This window comes from Siniperca chuatsi, linkage group LG7, assembly GCF_020085105.1.
Source record: "Siniperca chuatsi isolate FFG_IHB_CAS linkage group LG7, ASM2008510v1, whole genome shotgun sequence".
In the NCBI taxonomy this organism is placed as follows: domain Eukaryota; kingdom Metazoa; phylum Chordata; class Actinopteri; order Centrarchiformes; family Sinipercidae; genus Siniperca; species Siniperca chuatsi.
The window spans coordinates 10,588,808-10,605,805 of record NC_058048.1 but is presented as its reverse complement, the minus strand read 5'-3'; the positions used below and the strand labels follow the sequence as shown (position 1 = coordinate 10,605,805).

The following is a 16,998-nucleotide window of genomic DNA, read 5'->3' as shown; positions in this document are numbered from 1 at the left end:
TTGACTGCCCCATCTCTGCTTGTGTCTATAACATTTCGACACAAATGAGACTCTATATACTGACTCCCTATATACACTCAGCAGTAAATTTAATGAGTGACAAAAAAAGTGGGATGAAGTCTGACATGTAGCAAATTGGATGGATGAAGCGACAATATGGGCGATGCACTAAAACGTGACCCCAGCCTGCAGTATATTCACAGGGACGGGAGGGGGATTTTGGGCTTGTGGTGCGAGAAAAAAAGAGCAGGAGGGATCCTCTCATGTTGCAACAGAGAACGGCTCAAATAATGATGAAGTCCTGGAGCTCTGGACTGGGATGCTGGCAGGATTTTTAAGAGTTTATCCCTCTGCAGCCAGGCAGTTACACAGCATGACAGATATAAAGCTCTCATTACCGAAATGTAACAGCGGGATAAGTTTGTAAAGAGAGGGATGGGACACAGGCCAAAGCAGAAAAATGGAATAGGAAAATAGAAAGGAGTTTAGACAATTATTTGCAGTATTGTTTATTAGGAATTTGTACCAGAAACATTATTTTTTTCATTTCAAATCTCAAAAATAAGGCTCCATTTCATATTTGTGTATTTGGTTTTTTATTCTTTTTCTTTTATTTCCCTACATTTGAATAGCAAAAAAGAGCATGTCCTGATCCTGACTATATTTATATACAGTATGTATACCACGCTTTATACAAATATTTGAAAATGCTATCAGGAATTTGCTACATTGCATATCACCAGAAAGGAAAGGACAGGAGAGGAGAGGAAGTGAGTGCGGTTGGTTGTGTGGGGCTGTCTTAAGAAAGGGGGTGTTTTAAGAAATATCCATCTGCTATGATTGTGGGTGCAGATGGGGCTTGTAACGGTGGCAGTGTGCACGGGAACAAGCTGGGTTCAGGGTGAAGCATTGCAAACAGGGTGCGGACATTTCCACAGAGCGGCTCACAAGACAAGAGGTGGGGCAGAGGGAAGGTGGGCACAGAGATATTTGAAGAACAGAAAAAAGAGTAATGCTTACTTTGGAAAGTCGCTTGTGAGACTAGCATGCAATCAGGAGAAGAACAAAGAAAAATCAGATAGAAAAATGAAAAAGAAATCAACTGCAAGAAGAAACAGCTGAAAGTACAAACAGAAGAGCTGAACAGTCATTATCAGATGGCACACATTATCATATGGCATGTAGCAGCAGCAGCAGAGAGAGAAAGCGTGCGCACTGTGTCGTGGAGACAGAAAATGATGAAAGAAAAGGAGACAAAAACGAGTGATTTAAAACAGATGAGGACAGAATGAGAAGGTAAATGAAGACGAGAGTGACATGGCTTATTTCTAACATTTTGCAAGCTCAAATTGAGTGTTGAGCGTACAAGAGATTAGCGCCACATGCTCCTTCTGTGAAATAACCTGAAAGATTCAACCCATCACTGAGTTCAGTTGTGAATTGGAGATGCAGATGAGGGGGAGGACAGCAAGTACAACACCTGAACAACTCTTCCATTTTGAATCCTTTTCTATCAATGTCTACGGTTTCTTCAGTAAGTGCTTGGGATGTCAACGGATGCAAGGGTTCTGCTCCTGTTCTCTTCTTAACTTATCTATTTAGAGTCGCAGCAACCACTTTTAAGACAAAGAGCTAAAGATGTATCTGAAAAGCAACAATTAATGCTGTCTCTTTTTTGAAACCAGTAACAACACAGCAAACCTCTGAGGACGACAATACGTTCTCCAACTTGCTGTTAAAGGATAGGATCACATTCTTTCAAGACTGTCTGAAAACAATACTTACATGCCTATATCAACACTGTAATTATTCCCCCTGGCCATCAAGAGATCCCTTCCTAATGCGCCTCCAATGGAAGTGACGGGCGACAAAAATCCACTTCAGACTTTTGTCCCCCATCACTAGAATCTCATGATGGTCAGTATTAGCAGGAGGAAAAATAACAGCAAGTAAAACGTGTTTCAATATTCATATGGGCACCTGACTATTGTTTTAAGACAGACTTGAAAAAATGTGAACCTATTCTTTAAACCCAAACACACCATTCTTGTTAACTCAATTTTAGGCTGAACTAATTTCTTGAATGTCCACACACAATCTTAGAATCAGGAGGGGAAAAAAGGGATCTCCATCTAACAGGTAAACAAACTAAAAGGGTTCAAAACAAAACTGTCTTTACTTAGGCACATCACTAATTTAGGAATGATATGGTGTGGAGCACATGGCTTTAGTTAGTATGGTGAGGTAGCATGTCTTCATCAGAGTAACTTTGATATTACAGTACTTTGATGAAGACATGCTGTTTGTTAATTGCAGCATCTTATTTACAGCTTTAACTATAACTGTGTGCACCAGACTGTATCCCTGCAGATCCTGTTTCATTGTCCTGTCTGTTAAGGCACTGATTTGAGGTCAGAGTTGGCTGATGCACAAGATTTCTTCATCACTGTGCTGCATCACTAGATTTGACCTCTAATTCTAGCGGATATGAAAATAAAAACCCCAATAGTGAGTAAATAAACTAATTCAACTAAACACAACTCCATTTGTTGAATAGATAAAGCATGCTTTCACTCCTGCATTACAGTTCTGACAGGGTAGGATACAGTGGCAACATTTCAACATTAGATTGTCCTGTCTGCCATTAAATTGTAGTTTTAGAAGAGGAAAGAGTGAGAGTAAAAGACTAAGGAGTATATGGGATGTAAAAATGAAAGGCTGGAATGGAGAGGAGGGTGCAATCTCTCCTAAGGGGGGAGAGTGATAGCTGCAGCTCACTAGTTACATATCAGTATGTACAAGTCAATAACCAATCATAAAGGGTACGTCACTGCACTGGGTACAAGGAATACAGCCGGGCCGACTGTGACGTGTTTATGCAGTCAGTTTATGAATGGCTGCACATGTGACAGCAACAGTTGCCATATCATCTCGACTACAGTATCATAAAGTCACTATGATCACTATAAAATCACTGTGAAACATCAAACAAAAGCCTCGTCTGATTTGTTTCTACTTTACACAAGAAAGGGATAACGTGTCATATTCCTACTGTAAGTAAACATGTAGATATAACTGTTACACATGCACTCTCATACTTCTTTTATTTCCCTCTGTATCCACATTAAAGTGAATGTAACAACAAAAAAGAAGTACATATATGACTTTGTGAATCAAGTGTTAGCATTTTCATGACGTTAGGGTGTAATGTGCAATTACACTGGTCAGAGGAAGCGGTATAAATCAGGTATGTCTGCCTAGTCATCACAGACAACAAGTACAATGAGTCGTAATGTGTGCTGTTGGTCAGATAACTCATAGTTTCAAAGAAGCGTCTTAAGCCTTATCCTGACCAGTTGAACCTTAATCCATGTGTGTGAAATTGGCACCTCGTGTCCCACAGTGAAGCCTTTCACAACAGCTACTCTGTGAAAATGCTAGAACAGCTTTGTGAGGCACAAAGTGCTGTATGATTGTTCTCTACCAGGAATCTCGTTCCACAGCGCCAACTCTTTTCAGTGGAAAGGACACACTGTGAAGCATTCTTGACAGAACTAGTTTTAGTGCTGAAAGTTAGATACTAAATATGTTTTAAAATCCAGTGAAAGTGTGCCACGCTTCAAACTGTGAGGCAAGGCAATGTAGCAAGGAAATGTGTCAAACAGGTAAAAAAGGAGCATCTCCTGGTCACTCACCTTTGAGTTCTTTCCCCCACTTCTTGCTGACTGCAGGGAGTATGTTCTCTGGACAACCTGCTCAGGCGTAGAGGGGGATTTGTCAGAGGAGTGGTCTGAACCCTTCTCGACCATATTCTCACCCTCCTGGCTCTGCGGTGTGGGAGAGCGCGAGCGTTTGCGCAGGACTGGTGAGCAGGCAGGCGTGCTCTTGTTTGAGTTACTGGCAGTGCTAAAAGAAAAGAGAAAGAAAGACGGTTGAGAAAATCATCTACATATTCATTCTCATGTTATCTATTATTACAAAAGTTAAGACACAGTATAATCTAGTCTTCAAAATTTAAAAAGTTTATACGCTCCTTAAATATATATCAGTGTAAACACCATGCAAGGTAGTGCTGTTAGTTTACAGATCAGTGTGGAGAGCAGCACAGCACATACACTGTTTCCTCATGCTTACATCACTTGAGGCTTAACGGGCTTGAAGCACAACAACAACAACAACAACAACAACAGCAGTAGCAGCAGTGACGGAAACAAATAAGACACCGTCTTACATGACAGGAGGATTTTCTCACTAATGCAGCACTTTAAAAGCAACAAGAAAATCATTTATTGAGCTGTTTATTTCAAATCCTGTAAAATATGAGGCCTTACAATAATTAAGGATCTTTCCTTCTGAAATACTAAAACTGTTTCCGTGGCTGTAGCAAAGCCACTCTGGAAGGTGTAACAAGGATTAAATGGTCAGAGATACAATGCCAGGTGGAAAGCATCATGATGGGTATTAAAGTAGGCCTATAACATATGATTCTATTATCTCAAACAAAGGTACATGTTGACTTTAACATGGGGATTTGCTTTAATACCTCATCTAACAGCTCTCCAGCCAAGTGGAAGGACTGTTGTCGTCAGACAGGTAGTCCCTGTCCTTCCATCGTACACAAAGTTCCTATCAGGTAGCATTTGTGATCCAGCACTAGACGCTCTCTTTTCTCATACCCACACACACACACACACACACACACACACACACACACACACACACACACACACACACACACACACACACGTCAGTGGCTCGGCAAGAAGCCTTCTCCTCACAATGACAGAAGCTAACAAAAGGCTCTGCAAGTGATCTGTGTGGCAGTGCGCCCGCCAGGCACGGTTACTTGACATGGCGTTATGCAAGCCATTACGTCACTGCCAGCCAATGGGCGCTGTTAGTGGCCACAAATTACTGATCTACTGTTACATTTGGGACTTCAGAGCAGCTTACAGCACTGAATCATAGAGGGCCGCGTTGACAGCTTCTGTCTGACTGTCAGGGTCTGCTGTAGCAGTAGCTGGTTGATTTTAAAAGGCAAAGACGACACAGAGCCTTCAAATGTGTTCAATGCATGGTGATAGATAATGCACGTCTGGTATAACATGGTACCTCTGACATCACTTTATATGATTACCAAGTGGTTTGCTGTTCAGTGGATGATCATTTCGACTGTACCGTACATTGTGTACTCTGCACTGACTACTGATTAGTCCCTACTGACCTGATTAGGAGTACATTTGTGGGGATACCTCCCTTTGAAAGACTTTGTTGGACATTTGTTATTTGAAGTAGACTACTACTGCCACAGGGCAGGTGAATGCAAGATGACTCCTTACTGCCGAGCTGCAGTTTAAAACTGTAATCTCCAGGTGTATGGCCTCCATCAGGGTATGAAGTCTGAGTACAAATGCTCACTATGATGGCAGAAGGCAGAGTACATTGATATTCAGCATGCATGATAATCTCTGTCTGAGCCAGGAGACCGTCTGGGGTACACACACATGCAAGTTGGTGTAGATGGTGTATGTAAAAATATCAATATCCCTTTTTGCACTTTTCATGTGCTTGGTTTGGGGCAGGCAAAAGAACAAGCTAAGGGTCCCACCCCCAAAATTGTTTAGCAGAGGTCATAAGCCACAGATCCTGTCGCATCTCGTCTGGTGATCAATTTTGTTAAAAGATGACATCCTAAACAACATCCACTTTACTAATAATATATTTATATATATGGTATTTGTTGTGTGAAACAGTACCTGTGCTGTTTCCTCAAAAGGAAACGTTTTATTTCACAAGTGTGTTCATTTTTTATGATGTAAGCAGAGGTGATCTTCATTTCAGGTGTGGTGGCCTGCCTTCACTATAAAACACTGCGGGTCAATGGCTGTTTCTATAGCAACAAATTAGATACAGACCTGAAACAAAGTCTGAGAACTGTAAAAACAAGAACAAATGTTTGGGTTTTTTTTTGCCACAAAATGCGATGTTGCAAAACATACATTTCCTCATCTTTGGAAACATCCACACAAGGAGGTACATTGGCTAAAACTAAATCAGGCTACAGAGAATATTGTCTTTTGATTGCACTGCAACTCATGTTATCAGAGTAGTAGATTTAACTTCTGATTTTACACAGCTCAAGAGGGCAGTAGGGTGGGTGTAGTGTGAGAGTATTTTGGAGACTCTGAATTTGGAACTGATGTGGGACAAACAGTGTTGGCGTTGGAACTGTCAGTAACAATCAAGCATAGCAATACAATTTTGTAATGAAGAACTTCTGGTATTTGGCTTTAGTTATCCATCTGTCCTGATCAGGCCATAATCTGAGGGAGAAACATGAGCTGTTTTAGCTGCTTTCACATACATACAGTATGACTATAATGTGAATGACTGCCATTCCGTAATGGTGTGTATGTAGCACGACATACATGTCAGGTGCTGGTTGGTGGAAGTTCTGTTTGTCTAATATCACTGAACCATGTCTTACACTGGGCTACAGTTCTCCTCAGTCAGTGCAACACATTTATAAAATGGGTTATCTCCTCCCAGGATAATTTCATCATCATATGCTGTGGCCGTCTTATTAAACATGCTGTATATTTGCGTGTGGCCATTCTGAATGTCTTGTGCGAGGTCATCAGTTTACTCTTAGGAGCAGCATTTTTGGCTGTTCTCGTCCATCTAAAATGAAAAAGTACTAAAAAGTATACTCTTAAAGATAATGCCACAGGAGGTCATTTCGTATACTTAAAAGTAAATGTTTTTTTTTTTTTACAGATGTAACAGGCACATAATGGGCAGCCTCATGACAAAGATGTTTTTTATTATCTTGTATTAAAGGTACAGTTACTAAAGACAGTTGTGTTAGCATGACAGTTCAAACCACAGCTCAGGTGGTGCAGCTTAAAAAACACTTGTTAACCACTGCAGAGACCCAGGGTTCATTTGGCTTTACCCCACTAAAAACTTCTGGCCATTATCCCTGGTGGGAAGCAAGTGCGGGATTGTGACTTTTATTGGTTGATCTTTCTATACTGCGTCCTTCTGTCTACACTCTTCTCAGACAGACAACAGACGGAGTTAGCATCAATAAGGATTTGGGGTACATCATAGTAGTACATCAAATTTTGACTTCCAAGAAAGAGTATCATAATATACTTTTAGGGTACTGGTCCAGCAACAGGTTTTGTACTCCAAAAGGTACAATTTTTACAATCCTTTTTTTGAGAGTGTATCAGAATGGAATATAAAGAAGTGATTTTTATGAGTGAAACCAGGTACATCACCTACTAACACTGCTTACAGCTATCCTGAACAAGTCGGGGCAAAAAACGATTTAAAAATAGCTGCTTCTGCCTGTGTACTTGCACCATGTGCAACTTGATTGGGAGAGGTGACCACACATGATGTGGTGATTAGGCTCAAGGCTGATCATCAGTAACTTTCCGCACGTTGTTCACCATTGGCATTGTCTACTAGGACAGGTAGAACCTGACAGGAGGATCAACATTTTTCAGTAGCAGAGTACAGAGTGTCTCAAATCATGGTAGGTGTGCCAGTTTGTAGTGTTTTATTAAAATACAACAGATGGTGGCTTGGCCTCTTAGGCAAAAGGGGTTGGGACTAAAAAAAAATATTAGATAGATAAAAAATAATCGCTATTTTGTGGTAAGTAAAGTTATCTAAAGGTTGCCAGAGGAGCAATACCTTTTATGATTAGGAGCTGTTAGGTAACAAAGCCCCAACTGAAAAATACGAGACAAAAAAAACAAACAAAACAGCGTTACATAAAACAAAACATTATCAAGAGGATCATCTCTCATACTTTCCCTCCACGCAGAAAGAGACAGGATTTCCCTGGCACAGGAACCCCCACTTGTTGTTTTTAGCAGATGAAGCATTCACGGATCACCTCGCCTTTCCAGATACACGGCAGTAAACAATAGGGACGTGGATCAGCAAATGGATGACTAAGCCCAATATCAGTCATTCACACAACAGTTTGCTCTTTGAACCAGCATGGTGGTGTGGATAGAGTGAACATGCAGCTGACGCCGGCCTGCAGAAGAGCAGACAAAAGCTTCTATCACGGCTGCTTTGTTAGTAATGGCTTCCTGAAACGAAACACTGGGAGTTTGACATAAAGCAAGAGTACCTGCCGATGCTTTATCTCTGGACCGTAATGAATTCAATGAAAAAGCACAATGAGTTCTTCAGCTGTAGAATAATATACACACCTGTTGCGACCTGTATAGTACCAGTCTATTACTACAAACATATGACACACTAGTCATTTTTGATGCCATGAAGGAAAACCTGCCTTGGGGTGTAAAGATAAAAAAAACCCCAATGTGCTATTCTCTTCAATTTAAAAATGCTTATTGAAATCAAACAGAGCTTGAGTCAGTGATGGGAAAGTGTGCTTCACTTTTGAAAACTGGTGTTTTCAGCACCACTCACATGAGCCATTGAGTTATAGAGTTGCATTGATAAAGTGATCCGAGGACTGACTGTAGAGTACAACGATATACTGTAGAGAGAGCTGACAAACAATTTAACAATTAAAAAGCCATATCACTTAGAGCACCGCCCACACAATTACAAAGCTCAAACAAAGCTCAGCTTAGAATGAATATCGCTATAGCAACAGTGAACAGAGAGAGTGGTTTAAATATTCAGAGTGTGCGACTAAATATACTTCACCCTCTCTGCTGATAGAGATGCTGTCTGAGCGGGAAATACAGCAGGGAGGCAAAGTGGCAGACAATGCACAGCGGCCTGTCAGGACTTAGTTTTTGCACATTTAATGATTGATTCTGAACCTCTCCTTCTTCTGAAATATCAATAATTCAAATTCATGGATATAAATATTTTATAATACCTTTCTGTACTTAATATTGCTTTTGTTAGTTTGTACATGTAACATATTTTGCCTGACTGAATCAAGGCCACATTAATTCAAGTTTTTCAAAAAAAAAATGTCTGTAATAAAAATAATAACAAATCTATAAATAATAATAAATACATGAATACACAGTTAAAGAACATAATATTGCATATCAAAAAATAATAATGCTTTGCGATATATATCAGTAGTTTGAAAATTAACTTGATAGAAAACAATGTAACTGAAGAGCTTTTTGTTACATAGTGCTGTCATTTTTATTTTTTAACATTGTGGTCCACAAATGGGGTTACAGCTTATTTTGATCCAAACGTATTGCATCCAGCATTGTTAACATCTTACTTGATTATTAAAACACTAAAATCTCTAATTTTGTACTGCACAGCATGTTCATTTGCATACTGTGCGAGAGGGATCTGTCCCAGAGGCTCAAGCACAGAAGTTATCTGCATCACAGAGCTCTGCACAGACAGACAGATGACTGACTTCAAGGTGTTGATCAGACAGGATCACTACGAGTCAGAGTCACTCAAAATAGGTCAAGTTCATTCATATAGAGTAAAAAAAAAAAAGAAGAGAAACAATCATGCTGCTTGCGCCACTTTGTTACAGTCTTTTCTTTAAATAAGCTCTAAAGCTCTAAATCCAACCGGCTCAAGCTGTCCAATCGTTCAGCTTCACAATAGAACAGAGTTCCGGAGCTTTCTGAGGTCCTCGCTTGTTTTCACAGTTTTGCTGACCCTGGAAAATACCCATCTGGCAGTGGCCTTTCAGCTCTGCTTGGTTTGAAAAGGCCATGAGGAACACCATGCTCACCACCAACCACTGCGCATGCACACACAGGAATGCGCATACAGAACACAGAAGCAGACATAAACATGGGCAGGCATGTGGACACAGAGTACATACGCCCACGTACTGCAGAAATACATTACAGCTCACTATGTTTTTGCTTAAATGATAAACCTAGCAACATCACACACCTAATCTACCAAATACTACAAACTCAACCACCTCAACAAGAATTGTATATATCATATTATATAATCAAACCCATTCTACCCCACCCATCCACTCTGTCTGCACACACACACTGGGACTAACACCCCCCCTCACACATGCATCACAGAGCCCGCCATACCCCTGCTGAAAGACACAGTCCCTCAACACCTCGCCGTAGCAACCCTCAAGGCAGCGGCAGCCCTCGTTGGCCACCGTCACACACTCAAACACCACCATGTCCTCGTAGTCAGCCCCCAGTAATGAGCTGTTCATCCAGCGGATCATCCCAAGGACTGCGCACTGCACTTTCCTTCCTTTCTCAGTGTAAAAGAAGAAAGGTAGCTGGACAGATAAATGAAGAGAGAGAGAAAGATAAGATGGAAGAGGCAGGCAGGGAGATTTTCTTCAGCAGGCTTAGGGCCACTGATCTTCCCCGGCCAGCTCTGATCTCCTAATAACCAGCTTACATCGCCCTTAACACCACCTGCCAAAGAAGAGGCATTGGTGGTCTGAGGTGCAGCTGCCCTCCCCTTGGACTCTCCTTCTAAATAGTACATGTTGATCTTGCCAAGCAGGGAAACTAATCATTATGCCGGCTCCGTGTAATTCTGCCTGAATGCAGGCAGGTGGGGAGGGTGTTGTTCCCAGCACTAACCTGGTCGTAGCCATGTAGAGAGCCGCTCCACAGCGATCAGCCCCTTTCAAACGGCTTCATTCAGGCAGCGGGAGTCGTGGATGAGGTATAGGAGGAAGGAGAGGAGTTGGAGGAGGAGGAAGAGGGGGGGAAAGGAGAGAAGAGAGAGGGATGAGGGATAAAGGGGAGGAGGGTGGATGAGTTCTGGAGCATGCCAGGGGGATGGAAGGAAAAGGAGGAGGAAGCGGACGCGAGCAGAGGGAGATAAAACGAACGTATTTTCCTGGCAGACGGAGAAAAAACACTGAAGCTCGAGATCAGGCTCTGTCTTTTCCTTTCTCGTCCTCTCATTCACTCTCTCCTCCTTTGTCTAATTGAGGCTGATAAGCTCCCATTCTCTCTAGCAACCTGCATTTTTCTATTCCCCCTTTTTCTTCCCCCGCTCTCCCAGCCGTTGGATCATCTGCCTGATTCCTGCATCCGCTAGTATGGCTCTTCTCTCGCAATTTTAGCCCCTTCGTTCACAGAATTTCGCGGCTGCAGACTGACAATAGATGGAAAGAGACTGAGGGAGAATGTGCTAGCGGAGAGAGAGAGAGAGAGAGAGAGAGAGAGAGAGAGAGAGAGAGACAGACAGAGCAAATGAGGAAAGAGATGGCTTTCACTTTGCATTCCTCCTCTACTTGGTGCTGGTGCACTGAGCCTGCTGCTTCCTCAATTATTCATGTGTTTCATGAATGGAGGGGCTGACATCACCGGCATTCAGGTCACTTTACATTCGAAGCTCCCTCTAAATCACACAATAAGTTAGACCAGGCTTTGTGGTAAATACAATTTGTGGGTTCACACAGACACACACTCACATGCACACACACAGACACAGAAATCAACTTCATTTCCTTTGAAAACTAGAAATTAACTAGCAGTTCATAATAATTAGCAAAACAGTTACAATTTATTTTTTATTTAAATTTTGCATTTTAAACACAGAAAATACAATATACAACACATAACTGTGTGTGTGTGGGGGGGTACATGTAATCTTGTATACTTGTCATAAAGTTCAGAGTTATACAGATGTGAATGTAGATGCAACGTGAACATATGCTCAAATACATCCGCAGGCGTACATATATAAATACGTTCACAAATATACTCCCATACAAATACATGCATGTAACTATATGTAATTACATACGCACATACATACATGCATACATACATAGCCACATGCATGCAACCCTCAGCTCAAGGTTCTCCTGACAATGTCCCAATGCCCACTCAGACCTTTATCAAAGTCTTTCAGTAAAAAAAAAAAAAAAAACACAACATTTTGAATGTGGCAGTACATTGACTTCAGGGTGTCAAGAAGTGGGTTTTCTCCAAATTCAAATAGTTCAAAACTTGTGGTATAAGAAGCTTGTTGTATCCCGCCAATATCCAACAAATAATTAGAATGAATGCCTCATTACAAAACCAATATTAACTTACACATTCTGTGATTTCAATGACCCCTGAGCCCACTGCTTTTCAACTGTGTGGCATGGTTCAATAAATAAAGATAGGCTAAATGAAATAAAATATGAAATCTATTGTGCATCATTACCATCTATTTCATATCTAATGACTATTTCCATTTCAAACTGTGTGTCATCCAGACCCTCAGGCAATCAAACTGTATTTTAACACATCACCAAGTGCAACTTTCATTCCTGCCGCAGTGTAAAGTGCTTACTTCAGTTGATTTCACTGATATTTTGTATTTGAGTAAACGACTGCAGCATTAACTAAATGTGCTCCTAAATACATATGGGAATGATGATTTCAACTTCAGATGAACCTACTTTCCCCTTTGGTGGTTTTGTGAAGTTTGTGACAGTGACTGATTATGTTTCTTTTTGTTTGATTTGAGCATGTTTGAACCGAGTAAATTATCCAAACCTGGAATTTTATTGTATGGCATAACAACAGCAGATTTGAAAATCTGGCCTTTTTCACAGAAGACATTTCGAAATGTCACAGTAGGAAAAGCACAGGTGTAAATAATGAAATGAATGATGGCTAAATTCCATTTAGCTCCTTCAATTTCAGGGTCCTGGTATTGTTAATGCTCTAGTCAGGTTTCAGGTCTCTGTAGATAAAAATGGCTTACACCGTGTCCTAACTGAATGCAACGCGAGCGAATGTCAGCGACAAAATCAGGTAAATTGCATTGTTTTCTATTGGAATGTCCTCAGTGGCCGCGAGCCACACAGCACAGCAAATGCCGTTTTGAGCTGAACTTTTGTCGGACGCCCTGTTTCTATTTATTCCTGTCGCTCGTGTTGAAAGCACTAGGAACGGTCGATTACTGAAGTTCAAATGAGGAGTTAAACCTAAATAAGGTGGCAGCTGGCTGGAGGGAGATTGGCAGGGAGCTGGAAGTTTTTAGTAAGAAGATTTATTTTTGTGTGTTTTCTGTCAGGATGCTCAGCAGAGCTTGCTAGCTTGCAGTAAAGAAACATCTAAATATCACAATATAATATGTTCTCTGTTTAAAAAGCAGGCCTACAAACGTAACTAGTTAGCAAGTACTCAACCATCTTTTACTTGAGTGATTAACCTCCCCAGTCTGATCTCGAGCGCACAGTTGATAGGTACATGGTTTGTTTACCTGACAAAAGATGTGCATATTTAACGGATTCAGTGTGGACAGAGAGCGTCCGATGTTACGTAATGTCGTGACGTTTGCATTCAGTTAGGACATGGTGTTATTCTAAGGTAATAAAAACATGATGATTCTTATTTTCAGGTGATTAAACACTAATGAAAAGATACTTATGAATATTATATTCTATTTCTGCCAATAGCTCCTCCTAAATGTTACACACAGGACCTTTTATGTGCATTTCCATCCACTAACATGGCATTTATGTTTGTTTCATGTATTAATTTGAGAGAGGTTACAGTCTCCTCATTGCTCCACACGTTTTTGCGATACTTTTCTTTTTGATAATGCACTTATTGTCGTGGCTTCCTGGGAGAACTGAAATGAACGAAGCCATCGTTCATGTTATTAGTACATGAGTATTACTACTTTACCTACTATAACAATGTCTGCTGTGAAAAAAGTCAATATACATTAAAATGCTAGGAATGCTGAGAACTATTAAAACATCATTTGGAACATCACAATTAGTCTGTGGATGTATTGTCAGTCAGTAATCACCTCTGTATCTCCATAAAGTAGCAAACGGAGCCCTGAGCTGTGCTGCTGGAAAGACTTGACCCCGGGGCTGCAGCAATGCTGGCTGCCTCTGTGGGAGCGCTGAGCAGAGCCGTGCTGTGGAACAAAGGGAGCTGGTCCACTGAGCTGGACCACTGTGTGCCCAGATAAGCCTGCCCAGCCTCACACCAACAGTTGACCTACTTAGGGGACCTCTGTTCTCATTGTTGTTGCACCCAGGGGACGTGGAGATGGTCAAATTGACCACACACTCAGAGATATGGTATGTAATGAACAGCCATGGGCACTTAGTTGTTGATTCATTCATCTTATTCACTGATGACTGACAGACTTGACAGGGTTGAATAGTTTCAATGTCATTTCCCCCCCAATTAATTCTGGTGTAGATTTAAGCCGAACACACACCAAATGTTAAAGACTCCAACAAATTTCTCCATCTTTTCGAGAGGAAGGCGTGATGTTTACTGAGTTGTCATGGCAACATTGATGTGGCGACGCCTGGCTGGGTCGGAAATGTCTGTCAGCCTCACTGTGTCTCGGCCGTGCAGTTACCATGGCAGCCCGTCAAGCCATTCAGTTGCACCGCCACTTGAAGTGTTCCCAACTAGAGGGAGAAAGAGAGAGCTGGAGGAGGGTGTCTTTTTGTGTGTGTATGGGGATGATGCTGCTGCATAAAGTGTTAACACACACGATTAGTTTTCTACAAAGCCCTGAAGTTTAAGTTTACTTTGCTGTGAAAATGTTCCCGAGTGAAAGGAGTTATTAGAGTTATCACTGGGGTCCTGACGGCTGATATCTCCATTTTACTTATAGCAAGAAGATAGTTTGAAAGATCAGGACACAACACTTTGTGTGTTGATAGTTGTGTGTCAGTATAGTACAGAAACAAGCAAATACAGAGGGAAACCACTGTATCTCATTACCTTCCCTAAAACTATTTAAATCCAATCCCACGAGCATTTAGCATTTATTCCCAGGCTTAATTAAAATGCTTAATTATCCTCAATGTGTGGCAACCTAACCTAGACAGGCCTGTAACAATTTTTGGGTTCTCATTGAAGCTACGACCCACTGTACCTCTGGGTACAAGAACCTGTTTTAAAAGCAGCTATAATTAAACACACTGATTTAAATTCAAGAGCACAACTCGGCCTGGAGAGGTGATTCAAGGACTCAGTGGAGATGTCAGAGAGGGGCAGGAAGGGACAGGAAACTGGCAACCGGATTAAGCCCCTGTGGGACACGTTGTCCCAATGGGACGGGACACAGCCACTGCCATCTGCAGGGGATATATAGGCGGAAGGAAGCAGGCTGGGTGACAAAGAGCGGTGGGCGGTGGAGGGAAAGAGAGTGCGCATATGTGATCTTAGTGTGAGGGTAGAGAAACTAGGTGAAGTGAGGAGGTGTATGGGTTAATATAATTTTTTTTCTTTAAACTCAGATTTTGTAACACTTGTCGCACCAAGAAAAGGTGGTTTGGTGTTATGTTGCAACTGCGATGCTGCAGTTGATTCTGTCTTCAAAGATAGAGCTGAAATGATTATTTAATTAATTGATTAGTCGATCCATCTGCCCTGGGCGCAATTGTGGCACAAACTAACTCCCTGCTATCTCCATTGTCTAAATATTGAGTCATTCATCAAGCTCTTGCTCCAGACTTTACAGTCTTATATCAGAAATTCCAATAATTTTATAGAGAACATTTCTGCCATCTCCGACCTTTCAGATGAGAGTGTATTGGTTACTTTGGATATTCCTAGTCTCTACCAGAATATATCCCACATAGGAAGTTTTGATGCTCTCAAGTTCTATCTCAAACCGTCAGCTCATTTAAATGAGGGCTTAAAACATTAATGTTTACTGAGGTTTTCCAATAATTCAGATACATAATTTCATTTTAGTCCGTAACTATTTACTTACTTGTTTATATTTTATTATACTTTTGAATGCAATTTCTTTTAAATCCTTAATTATCTTGTTTTCGCCTTTGGTTTTAATTGTCTTTTAAACACAATTTTTATGTTTTCTTAATGTCTTATTTCTAATGGATTCCTATTTTTAATGTATTTCTATGCACCTGTAAAGCACTGCCTTGTGTCTGAATGGTGCTAGAGAAATAAACTTGCCTTGCCTTGCCTCAAACACATGTCTCTTATATGTTGAGATACAACTATTTCTGTCTCTGGTACCAGTATGGGCTCCATTTGTGCACCTATTATCCACCTGTTGTAGCTCTAATAAACGCAGTGCTTGCAGTGTGCGTGAATTCAACCTTTCCTTTTACAAGATTTCAATTTCCTATGCACCTGTGTACCAGGTGTGGATTAGATATCTCTTAGTTTGACGTCTAATATATAGATATCTCTGGATTTGGACTGTTGGTTGTCTAAAACAACCAATACCAATATATCAAGTTGGGCTCTGGGAAGTTTATTTTTCACTATTTTCTGACATTTTACAGGCAAAAATTGATAAAAAAAAATAAAAGAATTGTCAGTTTCAGCCTTACTCAAAATGGTATAATGTGAGCAGTATTTGTATATATTTGTATTATTTTAAAAAAAGTGTTTGAAATTGTTTTGATGTCAGCTTTCACATTAAGCTGTTTATGCATGTTAGCAGGTATGAAACACAGGCAGCAGGTATGGCAGCATGGTAAAGTATGGATTCCTGTGTGTCACTGGCAGAGAGCAAATAAATACAACTAATAAATTATATGAAAACAATTACCAGTATTTGACACCTCTATGTACACAGAAACATATTAAAGTTTACAGTACTAAAAGGAGACTGGGCTAGGTAAACAGGAAGCTATTTTGCTGGTGTAGCGTTAGGGAATCAAAGACAGGGAGGAGGGGAGCATTTAAAAAGCTTAATGGAAAATGGCTTTATTGTTTAGACAGGTTTCATTTGAGAAACAAGTACATGGAACGCTAATGTGATGTCTTTTCATCAGACATCCATCAGGGAGAGGTACACATGACTGTCTGTCCCTGAATGCAGCTTCCAGTCCATTAATGATGAGGCGGATAGAGACCGAGGGAAACAAGGACGTTCCCTCCGACAGCAAGGCATGACTTATGTTTTAAAAGTTGCCTCGAAGTAAATGCACCTGTCTGTCTGCCAAATGTATTCTTTTATAAATACACAACATTTTATAATTACTGTAGGATTAAAGCAAATATGACCAGTTTTCCTTGTCTTCCTTCTTTGTTAACATGAACACTAAAT

General features: G+C 40.8%; 1 protein-coding gene across 22 annotated transcripts in view; it reads right to left on the bottom strand.

Annotated features, from left to right (window-relative positions):
* gramd1bb (GRAM domain containing 1Bb) overlaps positions 1 to 16,998 on the bottom strand; it is a 124,721-nt gene that overhangs the window by 21,095 nt on the left and 86,628 nt on the right. For 13 of the 22 annotated variants that reach the window (XM_044201582.1, XM_044201570.1, XM_044201575.1 and 10 more), the window contains 2 exons: positions 3,696 to 3,906; positions 1,021 to 1,041 (listed from right to left, as the gene is read on the bottom strand). In XM_044201582.1, coding sequence (XP_044057517.1) covers positions 1,021 to 1,041; positions 3,696 to 3,906 — 232 coding nt within the window. Of the gene's footprint in view, positions 1 to 1,020; positions 1,042 to 3,695; positions 3,907 to 4,543; positions 4,651 to 10,046; positions 10,320 to 10,562; positions 11,105 to 16,998 lie in introns of those variants that run through there. The other 9 variants (XM_044201573.1, XM_044201578.1, XM_044201576.1 and 6 more) reach the window with 4 other exon arrangements.